Source organism: Cydia amplana, chromosome 7 (genome assembly GCF_948474715.1).
Source record: "Cydia amplana chromosome 7, ilCydAmpl1.1, whole genome shotgun sequence".
NCBI lineage: Eukaryota > Metazoa > Arthropoda > Insecta > Lepidoptera > Tortricidae > Cydia > Cydia amplana.
The window spans coordinates 868,845-889,706 of record NC_086075.1 but is presented as its reverse complement, the minus strand read 5'-3'; the positions used below and the strand labels follow the sequence as shown (position 1 = coordinate 889,706).

At 36.5% G+C, this 20,862-nt stretch overlaps 1 protein-coding gene across 1 annotated transcript; it reads left to right on the top strand.

Moving 5' to 3' along the window:
- Positions 1 to 11,458: 11,458 nt before the first annotated feature.
- Positions 11,459 to 20,567, top strand: LOC134649337 (sodium channel protein Nach-like). Its single transcript, XM_063504048.1, has 11 exons — positions 11,459 to 11,718; positions 12,158 to 12,355; positions 13,061 to 13,230; positions 13,854 to 13,950; positions 14,106 to 14,220; positions 15,588 to 15,712; positions 16,288 to 16,439; positions 16,852 to 16,905; positions 17,332 to 17,429; positions 19,595 to 19,700; positions 20,429 to 20,567. The coding sequence occupies exons 1-11, from the start codon at positions 11,504 to 11,506 to the stop codon at positions 20,551 to 20,553; spliced, it is 1,455 nt and encodes a 484-aa protein (XP_063360118.1). The 5' UTR covers positions 11,459 to 11,503; the 3' UTR covers positions 20,554 to 20,567.
- Positions 20,568 to 20,862: the final 295 nt, after the last annotated feature.

Genomic DNA, 20,862 nt, shown 5'->3' with positions numbered 1-20,862 from the left:
ATATCTTTATTGTAGGTGCGTTGGATCAAGTTAACACATTCCACATAGCCGATAACACGGGAAAAACCATATGTAGCGAAAAACGCCTACGAACAGGGAACTCCCCTAGCGAGTCGCTGGCAGTTAATGTGTTAACCAGTGTGAACTACTCTGTAGAGTCGTATAGATTTATATTTACTTTACTCACTGTATGGTTTGTTTCTAGGAACTAGGTATGTAACTGATGTTGTTGCTGGTAGTAAAACATTTGAAGCCACTAAAAAAACGTTGTTTGTGCATTTGGAATCAATGGATATATTTTGTAGATATTAATATGATCGACACGCATTTTGTGATTATTAAGTAAGTACCTACTTGATTAGATTAGATTAGATGATTTATTTCTTGAAAGACAATTACATAATAAGTTTGCATTGATGTCAAAAATACAGGGTGCTTCCTGTAACAGGAGCAATAAATTAAACTGTAGGCTGTATTCCACAAACTGACCAACATTTGTTCAGCAACTTTTGAAAATGACTCATGGTTTGATTTTAAGACGCAATGTATTGCAAATTTTGTTATGTTTAAAGCGTGACAAGCAACGTCAAACACACTGATGTCAGCGTACATTGAAGGCAATATTTATTCTGTATGAAAAAGAGGAAGTCTAAAGGGTTCATAATTTTTAAAAGTTGCTGAACAAAATATTGTTGGTCAGTTTGAGGAGTACAGCCTTTAGTTTAATTTATTGCTCCTGTTACAGGAAGCATCCTGTATAAGAATTTCTATCATGATCGTCAAAATAAAATGAAAATAATAACAATACTAATGAAATAAAATTATTATTGATGGTGCTATTATAATCGAAGAGTGACTTACCAATGTAATTAATATTGGTTTTCTTTTTAACTTTTCTGTATAACGTCATCATACTCGTAGATTGGTCGACTTCGACTAAATTAAAACAGCGTGTGAGTCTAGTGAATCTTCCAATATTTACGTATTTTAAGTCCCGGCGTACTTGTACAAGTACCTACAAATTAATTTCGAGTTTTGACCTCTTATAGAAATAAAAGAAAATTCCTAATTCAAAAGCGCAACAATGAAATAAATACTTGGTCAAGCAAATCTTGTCAGTAGAAAAAGGCCGCAAATTAGAAAAATCGCGGGTTAGCAACACTACGTTTGAATTGTGTACGTGCGTACTTGTACCTGTGTTGTTAATGCATGTTTTAGAATTAAGAATTAAGTTAAAAACATATTAACTAGTAATTCTGTATAATTACCTACATATCTTAGTTAATACCTAATGTTAATAAAATAAAATAAATATGGGATGATTTATTAATATAAATTACTAAAAGACATATGTAGACAGGAATACAAAACTAAAACTAACTACAATTAAAAAAAAATTGTACTATTTATAAACCTAGGGAAGAGCGGTGCCTCCCAACACAAGCATAAGCTTACCGGGTGGCTCTATCCCCTGTATCACAAAAATGTATATTATTATGAAATAAAGAATTTTGAATTTGAATTTTGAATTGTTCGAAATTCGCGTGTCATTTATATCTTCTCTGTCGAACTGTTTTGTATACATTTCATCGGTGTACGTTGCTGCTTTTTGTTCGTTTCTTAGGGATACCATACTTTAATTTGATTTACATTGCTGCTGACATATCCAGCTTGACAGACTATACTTAGGTATGATCTTAAATAGATTTTATATCCAGTTATGGGTTCATAATCGGTTAATCTACAGGAAGTGTTACTCATTGATACATATATGTCTCTCCTCCTTTAGTGATGCATATTTAGTTGGGGTTTTTCCACGGTCATCAAATTTGACTTTGGTTTTAACAATATGTACTCTGGATAAGTGAGTTTCGTTATTCCCATTACATGCACTAACTCTATAAACCATTTAGTGAGTGTGTTGTGAGTATCTCACTCTATTATGTACCTACTTCATGTGTTTGGCTTGATACATCTTTGAAAAAAAAGGTCATCATAGAAATTGGAGTATAAGTATAGCTGTAAACCTTAGGTTGTATTACAAATTTCAAATGAAACATCTATCCGAACACTTTACGCACACAAATATAGTAATTTTCACATAGCTTCGGTACGGCCACAGCAGTCATCTCCATACAATTTATAAAATTTAAACGCAAAATATAGAAAATATGACTGTATTGAAATGACAGGTCTCATCGTACCCAAGCTATGTGAAAAAATATTATAAGAGTTGTTTTCACTAAGTTTATCTATTTCGCTTAGTATGTATTTAAATATCCCTCACAAAGTGCATATTACTCCTATAAACTATAAAAAACCAATAAAATCGTTATTCACATCGATTGCCTTATTAGACACGAAACGACTGGCCGAAAGAATTTAAATAAAAAACAAATCGTAAACCCTATAAGCCGGCAACACCGAACACATGTTAACGCCCTTCTGCCATCGGTATAAGAGCCAATTTCCCGTAACATTAGCTAAAGGTTACTCCACACCTATTCGCCGTAAGGCAGCTACACACGATCAAATAAACGGGAACACCTCCTAATAAAAATTCCTGCAAATCAATACGTTTTTACGCCTTTCCGTATTGTATTTTATTTTGCCGTGCGACTTCGTATTAAAGAAACGATTGTCGCTTTTCGTAGTGCGACTGAACGGTTTTGGTCGTAGCTGTGAATTTATGTGAATTAAAATTTAAATTAAAAAAAAAATTAAAATTATTTATTTTCGTAAAATATACAAGTAAAATAAAGTAGGGGATAGTGCTGCCCGGTAAGCAAAATTTGCCTGTGTTGGGCAACACCGCTCTTCCTTAATTAACAGATTGTTACACGAAAATTTCAAGTACTAGTTTAAGTAAGTGTAATAGTATAACATATGTTCAACATCATAACAACAATCATATATAACAATTGTTTATAGAACTAGGTAAATATCTGGGTTGTACAGACATGCAGTAATAAATAAAGGAATAAAGGAGCCAGTAAGTGTGTGTGTGTGCGTGTGTGTGTGTGTGTGTGTGTGTGTGTGTGTGTGTGTGTGTCTTTGTGGCTGTATATGTATGGATGGATTGTATGCATATACTTAGTTTATAAAGTTGATGTGTGAATCTCTAGTTAGTTATAGTGTCTGGTTAGTTTTGTAAGTCTTCTATTTCATTGTAGCTTTTTGATTTTAACCATTTTGTAATTGTTGATTTGCAATCGTAGTAAAGTTTTGGGTAAATATTTAGGCACCTATTGACTTTGTTGTAAATGTGACTAGACTTCAAATTGTATTGTGAGCGTGCAAACTTGGTTTTAGTTTTAGTTATATTAGCAACGTTTTTTATTGTCCTTCTAGAAAAATAGTCGGCACTGTAGGAAAGGGTTTTATGTTTTTTTAAAGTAATTTGTAGAATATATAGTTTTCTTATTGATAATACGTCGCTTAGTTGGTATAATGATTCTGTAGGGTAACGGATTTTTTTAAAATACATTGTTTTTAAGAGTGCACGCTGAGCTCTTTCCAGACTAATGAGTCGCGTTTTAGCCGCCCCACCCCAGACAGGTATACAGTACACCAAGAGAGACTGTACCAGGGATGTGTAAATCTCTGTTAGTATATTCCGTTGTTTTGACGGGGTTGTTTGTGATCTACCTGGTACAATATGCCTTAGTGTCCTGAAAATCCAGTGCAGCTTACGGACCCTGTTGATTAGCTGGTCAATGTGATTGTACCAGTTTAGGTGCTCGTCTAAGGTGACTCCTAGGTATTTAATTGTTGATACTTTTTCAATGATTGGACAGCTACAATTGTTGAGATTCGTACTGTCACAAGTGTGGATTTTGAGATTTACATCAAAGTTAGGTTGGGTGAAATTCGTGATGCTGAAACACATATATTTTGTTTTATCTGTGTTAAGCGTTAACAGATTTAGTTTTAACCATCTAGAAATCTGAGCAAGACCCTTTTCAGCACTAGTTTTTGCTTCCATCCAGGTTTTACCGGAGAAGACTATGGCTGTATCGTCAGCGTATGAGAATACTTTAGCATTTGTTATTGCCATGTCACAAAGATCGTTTATGTAGGCCAAGAACAGTGTTGGTCCTAAGACGCTACCCTGCGGAACTCCATACGATACATGCTCATCGTTGCTAACCTGCACATCCAGTTTAACTCGTTGCTTCCTGTCCGAAAGGTAACTTTTAAATAAGGACAAAGCAGTTCCCCTAACCCCCATCTTTTCAAGTTTTTGAATAAGGATAGGAATAGAGACGGTGTCAAAAGCCTTTTTCAGGTCTAGAAAGACTGCCAAGCATTTGTTCTTATCATCAACGTTATCTACGACTACCGAGGTGAGAGCTGTTATAGTATCTTCCGTCGATTTCCCCTGCCTAAAGCCAAACTGCGATTCTGATAGAAGATTATATTTTGTAAAAAAGTTTAGTAGTCTAGTATTAAGAATTTTTTCAAGGATCTTCGACACTGCCGGCAAAACAGATATTGGCCTATAATTGCTGACATCGCCTCTATCCCCACTCTTATAAACAGGAGTGATCAGAGATTTTTTTAGAGAATTAGGGAAAACACAGATTTATGAGGTGTGTTATGACTGGAACTATTTCTTTAGCTGTATATTTTAGAAACTTTGTTGACACATTGTCCCAGCCAGGTGCGCTACTAGATAGAATAGAAGACTTCATAAAGTTAAATTTTAGAATTTAAACTAGGTACCTATGCAGAATGTTAGTAATTAATTACCTACTGAATGAAATGAGATTCGAACTTTAGAACTGCTACTTGGTAAGCTACGGTAGCTCGGTTGTCACATCTCTTCAAGAATATCAACTTTCGAAATCTACTCACCCTCACAATGACACAAAAATCCTTTAAAATAATTAATTACAAATGACCTACTTGTGTCGACAAACCTAATGTGTAATATTTGTCTATGTGCTCAATGTTGCAATTCATATGCGCGTTATCGGTAACTTGTCTAAAATAAACAACATACCAATGTAGTTTATGGAAAACATTACTATTAAGCAATACTTACTTTATCACCAGCATAAACGTAAGTATTTTGGTGCATTAGACTACTAGGCGTTCAAATAAGGAAAATGATTTGTGATTGACGTGTTTTTTTTTACTTTCATGGAGTTAGAATAGGTACCTACTATCCACATTTCAGACCATCAAATGAATAAAATCATTTTGTCACACCGGAACTGCAGACCAAAAACGGAAACTGTGGAAGCCTGATAGAACAGGAGATCGCTTCAAATTAAACAATTTGTTATGTTTTTGATACGAACTTTCTATCGTGTTGGTAATTGACGCGTATCTAACGCACAACTCTTCATTTCGTATATATGCACCAATCAATATGAGCGATCTTCAAGGTCATACCAACGTAAGAGCAAACGGAAACAAGTTAAACAAACACGTTTTGACAAAAGTTCTAGACCAGAAACAGTAAAGTATCAAGACACCTCACAACTACAGGGACAGAGGACACGGTGCCCGTATCCTTGCAATTTGCATGCGGCTGTGTGGGTGCGATTGACGCTAAATGCCTCCGTTTGAACACTTAGAGTATTTATTGGCACGTACGGCGGAAAAATTCCAATAAGAGCGAGGGTGAGGAATTTGGACGAAAAGAATAATGTTTAATTTGTCCGGACGATTTATGTTTGAATTAGGTTTGTGATTGTTTTAGTTTGCGGATTGATTGGGTTTTGTTAAATGCTTACTGGGTATTTCTATTGGTTATTTTATTTAAAGTTGTAGATTGTGTGTGTACCTATCCTAACCTAACCTACACTTTTTTAAAATTTACATTGTTTCAACTCAGAATCATGAGCTTTTTTCATCCTATTAGGAGGAAAAAAATCCTAAGACTTTTATTTCTTGCCATTGCTATTTTATAGACTTTGTATGACAGTAATGACATGGCAGAAATGAAAAATGGCTGGAAATTGTGGAATAGTTTTATTTCCTGTTAAGATCGAAAGAGCTTCTGAGCAGAAAGCATTTCTAATTAGGAATAACGAATAACAAGAAAATTCCCCAATTAAAAAAGTGTAGTAGAAGACATTTGTACAACTGAAACAGTTAGGTACGACTGACACTAATGTGGCACATATCACTTAAATTTATACTTTCTCCATACATATACCCCGCAGCATTGCAAAACAATATTTAAAAAAAAGTTGCGATTGGTCAATAAAACTTATGATTGGCTTAGATGCTTCACCCTATGTGTTTCTACACGTAGAGTGACTTTTAGTGCCGTTTTAGGTAATTTTAGTTACCTAATTCACAATTTAAAGGTAGATACTAATTACCAAATACATCAGTAACATTAAATAAACCTAATTAATTATCCGACATCATTAAAACAAAACCAAATATTCTTAAACAACCTCAACAAACACCGTTAACGGAAAATTCTGAATTCAAATTTCGAATTGCTGAGCGAAGGCCGTAAGGGCGTGTTTACACTAAACAAGCGAAAAGGTACGGATTTGTAGGATGTAAATCAAAGTGGATGTTTTATTAAACATTCGGATGTTCAAATTAAGTGGCGATGGGTAGGGTTGTGTGGAGGGGTGTGTTTTTAATTGATTTTATGTTTAGAACTCGGGTTTTTTTGCTTACACTTGTATGTAGTCATGCTAATATCGCAAAGAGATAATTATTGTTAAGCGTCCCCGGCAAGCTCTGTTCTCCATACAAACGTAGTTACGATCTCATTTTAAAACGACCCTAGTTTGCTCTGAAACTTTGTACTTACAATAGGATAAGGTATAAATATCTATGTCCGTAAATAGTTTATGTAGATTTAGATACAGCTCAATAGGTACAGCGAATTTAAATTTCATTAGAATCCAACAGGTTTTGAAATCGAAACTCCGTTTGTATGGGAAGGTGAAATTCGGCCGAGTTTGCCAGGGACTCTTAAAAGTACAAATAAAAAAATAAAAACTGAAATCTAAAATGTGTAGAAAATGGTATGTGTTCGTAGCTCGGTGACACAAAATGCATAAGGAAATGGGAAGTTTCTACGAAAAATCATAATAAAAGTCCATCTCCACATTTACCAAGCATCCCGATCCACCTCTTGCTCGCGATATTTACACGGTACTTTCAAGCGTCTTGGAATTATACTTGTTTCGTGTATTTCTTCCTTTATACTTCAAGCACTCCTCATCACCCTTATACCTATCAGTAATAGGGTTCAAATTTGCTTGATTCATATGTATTTAAAGTTGGTTTTTTAGGTTTTATATGTAGTTAATTAAAGTAGCAACGTGTGCTGAATTCATTGTGATGATTATGTTTATTTTTAACGTGGAAGGGTTAATAATTTTGGATGTATGTCAGGGGGGTTGAAACAATAAAGGTAACATTTGTTTCTTGGTTGTATCAAAATCATCTTTAATCAAATGTTACTGGGTGTTTGGACGAGTATTTTTTTGTATAGGTATTTCGGTTTTGTAACTAAGCTAAGTTTTAATGTTTTAAATAAATAAGTAAATATTATAGGACATTATTACACAAATTGACTAAGCCCCACGGTAAGCTCAAGAAAGTTTGTGTTGTGGGTACTCAGACAGCGATATATATTATATACAAATACTTAAATACATAGAAAACAACCATGACTCAGGAACAAATATCTGTGGTCATCGCACAAATAAATGCCCTTACTGGGATTCGAACCCAGGACCGCGGCTTCACAGGCAGGGTCACTACCCACTAGGCCAGACCGGTCGTCTGTGTTCGATGCCGGTGGTCGATGTTTTATTTCATTATTATTTAAATGTTGTTCATGTTATTCCACATCAATTTAAATAGGTAAATTTATTATTATTTTTAGGTTGATAGGTACCGAAGTTTACTTAAAAGACGTTTATATCTGTAACGTAGGTATAATAAAAAAAATCGTTATGTTGGTAGTGAGTGTAGTGACCCTGCCTACGAAGCAGGGTTCGAATCCGAACCTCGTAAGGGCATTTATGTGTGTGTTGTATGTATGTGTTCCTGAGTTATGGATATTTTCTATATACTTCAGTATTTCTCTTTATCTATTTTTTTTTAATACCACATAGGTGGCAAACAAGCATACGGGCCGCCTGATGGTAAGCAGTCACCGTAGCCTATGGACACCTGCAACTCCAGAGGTGTTACATGCGCGTTGCCGACCTTTTTTTAAAAACCTGTACACTCCTTTTTTGAATCTAAATAAAATCTATTAAAATATATAGTACCCCCAACATAAGCCTTATTGGGCTTACTGCGAGACTAGATCGATTTGTATAAGATCTCCCATAATACTTATTGAATGTGTGAATAAGTGCAACAAATTACTCGCAAGCACATAAACCTTTTGCTTATTTAAAACCCCCGTAAGTAATGTGCTGTTTACACTTCTTTATTGCAGATGGTGCTGCAATCACAAAACTTTGAAAACTTTTACTTGAACCCGTTGCATAAACCCATCCAATTCCTTGAAGATAATGAACTGCAGGCATCTCTCTCCCTCCCGCAGCGATGTTCTATCTGCGTCTTTTTCATCGCGACTGTCAACGGCGTGGTGCTGTGACGTGAAATTAATTAGGGAGCCACGGGAATAATGGAACGTTGTGATTTTTAGGGGTCCGTGGGGGTTTTAATGTTTGGGATTTTTGATGTAAGGGGTATTATATTGTACATATTTATTTTAGGTCAAACACAAGCAATATCGACTTGAAGTAAGTTTGCCTATTAGCCCAACGGTTAAGATGTGCGGCTGAAAATTAGCTTTTTTATGCTATTAGAAGGCAAATAAGCAGACGAATCGTCAGATGGGAAGCAATTACCATCGCCCATGGATACCTGCAACATCACTTGTATTTTTTTTTGTGTAAGTATTAAAATTCATATACAAATTGGAGGTTTTTTTTTATTCCTGCGAAATTTTCCTAAAATTTCCGAGATTTTTTTTGGAAATTTTACGCATTCATTTAATACCTAACAGTTTAACGACTTCTACGGCGATCAGGACGTGGAAAAAATCGAATAAGTATTTAATAAGGTTCCTTTTTTAAGAGACCCTTACGGAGCCTGCCTCTCAAATTAAAAAGTGCGCACTTTAATGGAATCTATTCCGTCCACTTCATTTGTTGGCGCCCTGATACCGGACATGACGCCGGTGTGCCGTGTTCACCTTACTTCCCCTTTTTCATTATGTTACTTTTGAAACGTGTTGCCTTTTTATTTAACATATTTATTTAAACCTTATTTCACGATATTAAATTTTACAAATGGCGGATTTAATGGTTTCAGGCATGAGTCACCAATTAATTTCTTCAGGGGTCCGGTTTTTAACATAAGATGACCATCGCGGTCTGTTTATACTTGAGTTTATTAAATAAGTAAAAAAATATCTAGGTCGGCGGTCCGAATACGGACCATTTGGTGACCCCTGCTTTAAGGTATTCTTTACCAGTCAACCATTGGGTCTAAAATATAGTTGTAGTTAGTTTAGGATTGTTTTAGTACCTTTTATAATTTATTTAAGAACACCTCTTCTGAACCCCAATCTCTTTAGTAGTGCACAGTTCATTTAACCATGTTTGTTAGAGTGATTCGATCCTTATGATTGTCCTTATTCATTCGTGTTATAAAACTACAGGATATCTTTTATTTTTATTTTAGCCGGTTTGATTTCTGGGTGAGGGAAGCGTATTTTAAATCTGTGAATGAAGTTTTGTTTATTTTCGAAAATAAAGGAATGTTTCTTTTAAGTGAAATTTGCTATCTCCATTATTAGACAGTAGACAACATGCCAATCGCTAACGCTCCGAAAGCGAAAGCGATTCGATGGCGAAGCGATAGCGATTGTCACCTTGGCTAAGGCCGCCAGGTATTAGAAAATTCTACCCTGTATATATTTCGTCGCTGCAAATAACTAACCAAAAATAATCGCAATAACTCTTTCCCATCTATTTCCTTCCAAGACCTAAAGCCATCACCATCATCCATCATCAGCTAACTGGCGTTAAACGTGTCCGAACTACGAATTTATTAAACCACCAGTTTGTTGCTTCACCGTCAAAGCGATGACGTGGAAACATTTTTCTAAACCCCATTTACCAAAAAAAACAATACACATTATTCACCCCTTATGTTTTAACCTACAAGGTTGAAAATTGTCTGCGCGAACGGTAGGAGATAAATTGGCCGTTTTTTTTTCTTTTTTAAACGAAAGTGATTTTGATGGCTTCTGTCATAATGGCCATTAATTTTGTTTGTAGAACATCTTTCATGAAAAACGCTCCTGTACGCGCATAATTATTCAATTTTTTTAAATTCTTTGTTTTTAATGGATATTTATGAATGTTTGGATTGGATGGAAGTGCTAAGTGCACGGTGCCAATGTCAAATTATCTGTGAAGTGTTTTTTTTTGTTTTGAATTGTGAATTAAATAACATTTTACCTGTATAAAATAATTTCAAACAATACTATATTTATCTGTTCCATCTTTTAGGCGAAGGAAAACATCGTTAGAAAACTCAAATCCCTCCTTTTATCTGTGTTGAAATTAAGATTTTTTTAAATTTCCAGATATCCTATATGCCCAACATGATTTGTATGCTAAGTAGGTACGCTAAGCATAATTATATTATGTATGCTAACTAAGTGGGCTGCTATTAAGGGATATATTAATTAAACAAAAAAAAGAATTTTCATTACTTCGACCATTGCTCGTACCATTTTGTCAGGCGCTCAGCATGGACGTTATTAATTTATTTTATATCTCGGTTAATAAACAAACAATATTTCAACCTGTGGGTTCAATAATTCATAATTAGACCACATAACATTATAATAGCTACCGTGACAGCCGCAATCATGACAAAATGGATAACATCACCTTTCGAGTGGAAACTCATTAAAATGACACATAATTGCGATGGAATCATTGGGTTATTATATCATTGAACGATTGGTTAATGAAAGTTTGTCACGATTTGTAACAGTTTTATTAGCATTGTTATTATTTTGTTCATTAGTAGCTGAAAGAGCTTTGGGCAGTGAAAATCATTTCGTTACATGATTTTTAAAGTGTTAATTATCTTTTCCCCTACCGGTCTTCATAAAAATTAATAACTGCATTTTTTTTTAATATATTATCGAAATTATAATTTTTTTCGCATGACGTATGGAGAGTTATGTTTCTATCACGTTTCAATTTACTGGCTCTCTTGTTTTCGTTTACTGGTCTTTTCTGTTTTAATTATATTATGCTTGGTCTTTTTCGAATAATATTCATGAAAGTATTTACCTAAAGCTGGTTCACTAGAGTTTACGATTTTTTCTGGCACGTGACTGTTTTACAAGTCTCTCTGTCTTTTTGCCATTTAATTAAATTTTCTCTTTCTTCGTGTATATAAATCAAGGTTCTTAGTCAGGCCTTTCTAAGCAGAAATCATCACTTACTGAGGGTTACATCAATCCATAACCATGTTCTCTGAACGCACATACCAAGCTCGCATAATTCAAGAGGACTATCGCTCAGCAGCAACCTCAAAATACGTACCTGAGGAACCTAACAAAGTGAAGTTGCTCTTCCAAGCTGTGAAGAAGAAAGCAGCGTCGTACTTGGTGATCTTTCTGGATACGTCTTCTATACATGGACTGAACCATCTTGTTGCGCCTGGGAGACATCCTTTGGAAGTGTAAGAAATTAAGTTATAATATAAGACTCCTCCTGATCTTTTAGAAAACTTAAAAAAATCTTCGGGTGATCTTTTTGGGTAAGTCATCTGTTCATGGGCTGAACCCTCTTGTGGCACTTGTGTGAAGTGTATATCAACCACTGACTAAATAGGCATTTTCATGAGTCCAACTTATCAGAGAAGGAAATTAGTCATATTTTGTTTATAGACCCAAAAAATAATGGCCCATTGTCTCCCTATAGTTCTCCCTCGCTTTTCTTGGCAATATATTCCCATCTGATGCTGTAGTCTGTCTTCCTCGTTTTATCGATCCATTTTGCCTTGTCCAAAACGCTATATCACCGTCTTTCATAAAACTAAATCCATCCACCTTTTCGGGCTTTTCTTCCTTCTTGTTCAAGTGCCCTGTGTCCTAACAAATCATTTACTTATTTCCCAGCTTGCTCTGGCTAGCTCTGGTGATCTTCTCCGTTTTCGGCTCCGTGTACCTCTCCAGCACTACGTGGGAGCGCTACCAGTCCTCGCCCACCGTGGTGTCCATGGACCGGGACATGTTCGCGTGGAACACCACGTTCCCTTGCGTCACCATTTGCCCGCATAAAAGGATTGACCAGAAGAAACTGGAGCTCTATGTGAGGTACTTACCTAAGTTTTGTAAATTTATAATACTTAGCTGAGTGAGTACCATTTAGCGCAAATTTTCATTTTGTGTAATCTCAGTTGGTTTTAAGGTTAGGTTATTGTGCTAATAAATTATTTCTTCTTCTTCTTCTTCTTCTCCTCATTTTGTAATAAAGCGCATTTTAGTAAATAATAAACGAAACAACTGTTTAAATTAGAATACAAACCAGGTTTTTGTTACAGTCATGTTCCATCATAATCTACATAGTAGTTAAAGTTTATGGCATACGTGATCCTACTAAATAATTGATGAAAGGTAACAGCAAAATGTGAAAAAATATCCGGTTTTCTTGATCGTTTTTGCCAATTTTGTCTACAGCTTCTTTTCCACGTTTTTATAGGGTTCCGTACCACAAAAGGAAAAAACGGAACCCTTATAGGATCACTCGTGCGTCTGTCTGTCTGTCCGAGCATCCCCCCCGCCCCCCTTTTTTTCTCCGAAACTACTGGGTCTTGGAAAAAAATACACAAATTAGTTTTTTACATAATATATAGATGACAGGAAAACCTATTAGAAATGTGCAGTCAAGCGTGAGTCGGACTTAATGTACGGAACCCTTGGAACGCGAGTCTGACTCGCACTTGGCCGGTTTTTATTCGTTCACTTTGTTATTGGACTAAATTCACATATTTGTCTCATCAAGCATCAATTTTTTTGCAGAAACTCTCCTGTCCCAGACAAGACAGCCCTCAAAAAATTCATAATGCAACTATCCAACTCAACCTACAAAAATTTTGAGGATCTACCCGAGTACGACCCAATACCTACCACCGAGTACCTACCTACCCTTCTCAACTTGACTGCTTATTTTGGACCCACATTGACCATAGGTGCGTAATTTTATTTAAAGTTTATAAAATGCCATTTCTATTCACAATCAAGTCCTCTTGCGATCCCAATACGAGAAAAAAAAATTACAATTTCCATCCATTCGTTTTTTTCATTCTGTTACCGTCATACAAAGTCTATGAAAAAAATGGTAACGGAACGGAAAAAGAAATCTTGAGATACTTTATAATTTCTACTACGAAAAACTTTGGGCGTCCGCTAGCTGGCGTGGTTGCACGTAGCGGGTGAGCGGGTTAACGAAAAATAGTAAGAGCAAAGTCACAGAATAAATAATAGTGCCTACTAGGACTCACTCTCTAACAAAACGAGTCTGTTACGATCAGGACAGATATGGCCGCTAGGTGGCGACAGCGCCACGCGCGGCTTATGGCTAGCCACCAAAATTGGTGTGGAACGGATGTACTTTTAGCTACCTGTAGCAAAGCGACGAAATCGCGGAGTGAGCCACGCCTGGCAAAGTTGATGGTGCGGACGTGCGATGGATTTTACCGTCCGCCCGCCCGCTCCGTTTACCCGCGCCAGCTTGCAGACACCCTTCTGAGTAGAGAATAGTAGGTACAAACATTTAAAAAAATACGTACTTCTTTAATTTTTTATGGCCCAGGTGCTTCGGGAATTCTTCTGAAAGTGCAACCCACTATAACAGAGATGGGTCTGTGTTATGCCATCAATTCGAAAGTTGCTGAGTATAATTCGCCTGCGTAAGTACCGAAATCTGGCACTATAAATCTAAATAAGAAGTTACTTTTATTTTATGTTCAAGTGAGTTTTTGGACACGGCTCTCAAATATTATTATACCTACGCTTCAATCTCATATTCAAATGCTGTGTTATATATTAATTAATTCGTTTACAGGTATAGAGAAGCAAATAGATGGGACTTGATAAAACATCAAAATGATACGTTTTTCGTTCATCCTTTGGATGGTGAAGTTTTTGCCCAAGTGATTAATTTATCGACTGCTTATGATGTAAGTTACGACTGAATTATATTTTGTCGAACTATTCATCTTACATAAAACATCAATATTTATTCAGCAAATAGACCACAAGGGCACTTTTACACGTCAACATGGAATGTAATGTAATGTAATTTATTTATTTGCTAGAATCACACAGATGTTACATAGAGATATAAGTACAGCTCAATTCTGCTGACTTACGGCGTGCAAATTTACTATACATACTTAATACTAACATGCATTTACTCTATATTTACATTTCACGGATTAATTATTACTTAATAACAATGTTAATATTTATAAATTGCTAATTACCAAAATGAGTATAATTATATTAACGGATGTCCTACAGAATACTAATGTATGTATGGAATTTACATGCAAGCAAAAAAAAACACATCAACAATTATAAAATATATCCAAACCGCAAATTTATATGAATTCTAACTTTAGTTATACTTTAGTATTAGAACTACTTACATAGAGATTTATAAAGTCTCTAAATGTCGAATTACAAAAAAAAAACTATAATTATAATAATAAAAAAAAAGCGGCCAAGTGCGAGTCGGACTCGCCCATGAAGGGTTCCGTATTTAGGCGATTTATGACGTATAAAAAAAAAACGACTTACTAGATCTCGTTCAAACCAATTTTCGGTGGAAGTTTACATGGTAATGTACATCATATATTTTTGTTAGTTTTATCATTCTCTTATTTTAGAAGTTACAGGGGGGGGGACACACATTTTACCACTTTGGAAGTGTCTCTCGCGCAAACTATTCAGTTTAGAAAAAAATGATATTAGAAACCTCAATATCATTTTTGAAGACCTATCCATAGATACCCCACACGTATGGGTTTGATGAAAAAAAATTTTTTGAGTTTCAGTTCGAAGTATGGGGAACCCCAAAAATTTATTGTTTTTTTTCTATTTTTGTGTGAAAATCTTAATGCGGTTCACAGAATACATCTACTTACCAAGTTTCAACAGTATAGTTCTTATAGTTTCGGAGAAAAGTGGCTGTGACATACGGACGGACAGACAGACGGACAGACGGACAGACGGACAGACAGACAGACATGACGAATCTATAAGGGTTCCGTTTTTTGCCATTTGGCTACGGAACCCTAAAAACACAAACATACAAAAACAAAATTATTTATTATCAGGCCTGCATATTTTTCAAGGAATTATCTGGTAGAAATCAAATCCTGGTTAAAGAAATTTCCAAGATTCAATCTGTCCTTAGCCCCAATAGTTATCTACCTACTAATTACTAAACAAATTACTAATTACCATGACGGAGAAGTTAACTAACTTAAATAATTTCGACCAGAGTTTGAATTTTTCATAAAACGAAATCTAAATTGTGTAGGTGTATATCCACGGTCCCCTGGAAGTGCCAGACATATCAACGAAGTTCCAGCATTCGGCACAGGACTTCTACATGAAGATGTATGTGACCGCTCTTACCGTCTACACTTCGCCTGAAGCTGCTAAGTATGTCAAAGGAAATTATAACTATTATTTATCCAAAGTCAGTCCAAGCTAACAAAATACTGTACGTTTATGCTTCCATACTCCAATTCCAAGTCCATAGGAATTCCTATACATACATCTATCTCGGCTGAGAGTAAAACATTGATTCCACAAAAAGATGCGATGTTTTTTATCGCAGATCACAAATTAAAAAATGGGAGGTTGCTAAAAATCCCAAAATTTGCTATCGGTAATTTGGTAGGCGGTGGTAGTGATCTCGGTGGTGGAAAAAAGTTAATGATAACCACAAAGACATTTCAGGCAGAGTTTGGAGTTGCAGGCTACGGAGACTGCTTACCTGCAGGCCGTATGCTAAGTCTGTGCGGAATGAGAAAAGTCGTGGAATGTGAGGGAACTAATACATTCTATAACTATTTCCTCTATAATCTTTTCTTCTTGTAATGAAAGTAACGGAAGCGAAAGAGGTATGTCAGGATCGTAGCAAATGGAAATCCGTGGTCTCTGCCTACCCCTCCGGGAATTAGGCGTGATTATATGTATGTATGTAATCTTCCTGATTTAACCACTTTTTTCAGGCTAAGTGTAGCCCAGCGTCGCTGCCGCTTCCTCAACGAAAACCCGCTAAAGCATAACTCTGTCTACACTTATACTATGTGCCGTATGGAGTGTCGGATCCACCTGTGTATGAAGTACTGTGGCTGTATACCTTACTTCTACAGGAGAATTGGTGAGAGAAACATTTGTTGATTAATAGGGAATATTACCCGAAACTCTGCGTAGGGGGCGCCACTCCCACAATCAGTCACAATCTAAGGGTGTACCGCAAACGAAAGAGTCGAAATTTTGTTATCTAACCTCTCTATCACTCTTGCATATTCAAGCGATAATTTCGCGTTTCCTGGTAGGCCCTTTGTAAACAAACCGCCTTGATATATCAATGACATATTTGATTGTCTGTGCAAACTTGTCAAAAAACAGTTTAAGGTACAGGTAAGGTATCGTATACTTAAGTCGCTAGTGCTGCACTCTGGCGGCAAAACATTGCAGTAATACTCCCTATTCAATCCCTCTCAATTTTCAATAACGCCTAATGATCACTAAACTGTTATTGACTTAGTATTGCTAATAATTTCTTGCAGGCGATGAAAAGATTTGCGATGTGGCTGGAATGCGCTGTCTCTCTAGATACCAAGGTAAGGACTGCCTCTCAAAGGGTAACAGCCGAATCACCAATTTGTATACTCATTCAATTGTTCATTTTACTAAATTAAAAATTTCAACAGATTTTTCAATGTATGTTACAACTTTATTTATTGAAATAGGTAACAAAAACTTAACAGAAATAAATAACTAACCTATAAATTTAAACACCAACTAAAAACTGTGCCCCTGCGGCATGGTATCGTAGATTCTGGCAGCGCGTCCTCGCTGTATCGCAATAGGTACTTACTTATTATTTGTGCGAGGACGCTGCCAGCTCTACGATCACCGGTCAATCTCGATTTTGAATGTTTTGTTATAACTGTTATAGCTACGTGTAGTGACAGTGGGCTGAAAAAGAGTTAGAGTAAATATGTATATGTGAAAATAAATATGTACCTAATTGTATTTAATTACAGATGAGCTGTACGAGCTCGAAGTGGACAAGGACAAGAAGAAAATTAACTGTGGCTGTTTTCCAATCTGCGACGATGTCAACTATGTTATACAATCCTATGTTCGTATCTTTTTTTATCATACTTCACGTCATCATTATAATTATTGTATTCAGCTCAATTTTTGACACCATAAGCCCTCAGGAAATTGCATACCTAAACATAAAAAAAAAAGTACTTGGAAAAAATCGACCTATGCTGCCGTGGCCCTGGAGGACGAGGGGCTTAGGCACCTGCCGCAATAGCAGAGGACGCTGGTGGCCTAGCCAAGGTGCCAATCGCCTCCGCTTCGCTATCGAATCGCTTTGTGTATATCTATCAACTTCAACTTCAACTTCAACTTCAACATTTATTCAGCAAATAGGCCACAAGGGCACTTTTACACGTCAACATTGAATTTACATAAAAGCAAAATAATAATAATTATACATCAACAATTATTAAATACAACTACAACTACCAAATCAAACTAACGTAATACAATTACTTAGAGATGTATAAGGTCTCTTAATGTCGAATTACATAAAAAAACTATAATAATAATATTAAAATAAAAACAAAACAGATACATGGAAAAAAAATCTAAACTTATTTAGAGGTGTAAATGTCTCTAAGTGTCAGAACTAAAAAATAACATAGTTTATCAAATTATCCTTAGAGATGTATAGGGTCTCCAAGAGTCACAATCCTGTATGATTAACACATTACGAGAAAAAAAAACATACGAGAACCGAATGAGGCGTCTCACTGCAATTAAATTAAAAAATAAAGTTACTAAATATATTCGTGTTAGCTTAAACAGACCCGTCTCCACAAACAGCACCCGTTCACGAGTACGACGCGTATCTCAGCCATCGCCTCCCTCAACCTTCATTCGGGAAAGTGGCGACCCGATCAACGACGCCACCGTAAGCAAAGACTTTTAAGCGAGCATGACATGTTCAAGCTACCGGCCTATATTAATATTAAAATAGTGATAACACTTAGCTGTGAGACACAGCATTTTGTGCTCGTATGTTACATAAAAGACGGTATAGCTTCACATAATTACTAGCCTAAATTGACTTAGAGATGTAAAGGTCTCTAAGTGTCCGAATCATTAAAAATATAAGTATGTACAATAAAATAAAAATAATAAAATGAATAAATACTTAGGGATGTAAAGGTCTCCAAGTGTCAGAATCATTAAAAATAAAATAAATAATTACTTAGAGATGTATATGGTCTCCAAGTGTCCAAAACTAAAATTAAATTAAACAATATAATCAAGCGAGAACATGATTGTCTCATGTGTCAATTCTACTGGACACTAGCATATTTAATTTACAATGAAAAAACAATATTTATTGAACTCTTATCATACTATCGAAATCAAGCTACAGGCTTAAAGGCATCTCTATCGTGTATAAAATCATTTACAGTGTAGTACGCCTTACTTAACAAGGAGCGCTTAATGTGTGACTTAAATTTGGTAAGTGGTAAATTCGCTATGTCAGTAGGGACTTTGTTATAAAAACGTGTACAGTTCCCGACGAAAGACGTACTAACCTTACGGAGGCGGTGGGCGGGCACAGCAAGTTTATGTTTGTTTCTAGTGTTATAGTTATGGATGTCACTGTTAAGCTTGAATTCGTGGATGTTTTTCCGAACATACATAATATTCTCAAGTATGTATTGAGATGCAATGGTAAGAATGTTAACCTCTTTGAATTTCTCTCTCAGAGATACTCGAGCGCCCAGTCCATAGATGGAACGTACAGCTCGTTTTTGCAGCACAAATATTGTCTGAATGTCTGCCGCTTTTCCCCACAACAGAATTCCATACGACATAACACTATGGAAATAACTAAAGTATACCAGCCTGGCCGTCTCTACGTTTGTTAGCTGTCTGATTCTCCTCACTGCATAGGCTGCTGAACTGAGTTTGCCGGCTAGAGTGGCTATATGTGCATGCCATTGCAGTTTTGAGTCTAAAGTGACTCCCAGGAAAACAGTTCGATCTTCAAATTCCAGCGTATCACCTTTTATTTTATTTTCATCACTCTTCCATATTAGTGTGACAGTGACAGTTTCGTGTCGTTCGCTACGTAGCGTTAGCGATTGGCATGTCTACGGGGCCTGGTTCGTTTCCAGCCCTTGAGGCCTTGGTCACTTTTTCTTCATATATGACATTTAAGACAGTCGTTTGCAGACACAGAATGGGAAATGATGCACCTTAATTTTTCAGGTTTTGCAAGAGTGGTTTCTCGGTACGAACCTTCAGTGGGGCATCGTCACCTATCCCCGAATGCGGTACAGGAGGGACATTATTTTCGGTTTCACCGACGTGCTAGGTTGGTATAGACGTACAGTCGCCATCAGATATATCGGAGCGGCCAAGGTGCTCCCAAATATCTGGACACGCCACTATTGCCAAGGCGTTAGAGTGCGTGTTCAGATTTTGTGAACACCTTGGCCGCTCCGGTATATCTGATATACAGGAAAATTTCGGGGTCGTGTAGCAAGAGAACAATTAAGACATCATACAGAATTCAAAGATGACCCTAATGATGAAACTGATTTAAACTTTCACGGGTTTTACACATTATTAAATTATACAACGGGACTTAATCGCGTATCTAAGTTTTAAGATTTACCTCTGACGTTTCGAGGACGGCGTTGTCCCCGTGGTCTCGGAGAAGACTCCGTCTCCGTCCGTCTGTCTTCTCCGAGACCACGGGGACAACGCCGTCCTCGAAACGTCGGTGGTAAATCTTAAAACTTAGATACGCGATTATGTCCCGTTGTATAATCTAATGATGATGTTAATAATTATTGTGTATCACCAATAATGATGATAATTTTTCAGATGACAAGTACAAAAAAACATTTTTGCATACAATTTGGTCACCCTACTCAATGTGACGTCTTGTCGCTTTCCATACAGCGTATGTCAAAAGTCATAGGGTGACCATGATTACTTAGTATAAGATAAATTTTACATGAAAAATAAGAAAAATTAAACGAATTATCTTTTTATCAAATACTATCATATGATAATATTCGTAACTTTTGTGTTCAGTGGCTGTGGGCAGTATGGCGGGCCTGTTCCTGGGCTGCAGCGTGCTCAGCTTCATGGAGATCGTCTACTTCCTGTCGCTGAGACTCTTCTTCTATACGAAGGATGCGCTCACTAAGAATACTTAATCGAACAATTTACTTACACACACATTTTACTTAAGGGGCCCACTGATTACCAGTTTGCCGGGCGATATCAGCCTGATAGTCTGTCAAGAGGCCAAACACGAATCTGTGACATTTTTCGAGACGATTCCGGTCAGCACCGATAGATATCGGCCGGACAGTCCGTGGTCTTGGGGCGAAAACTGATGACTCTCAACTGCTAGTGTGTAGCCGCGAAGGTGGCAGCAGGCCATTGCCGGCAGGCAATAATCGCTTATGTGTAGACGTTATTGGCCACATACTGCAGGCGGACTGGTAATCGGAGGGCCCCTT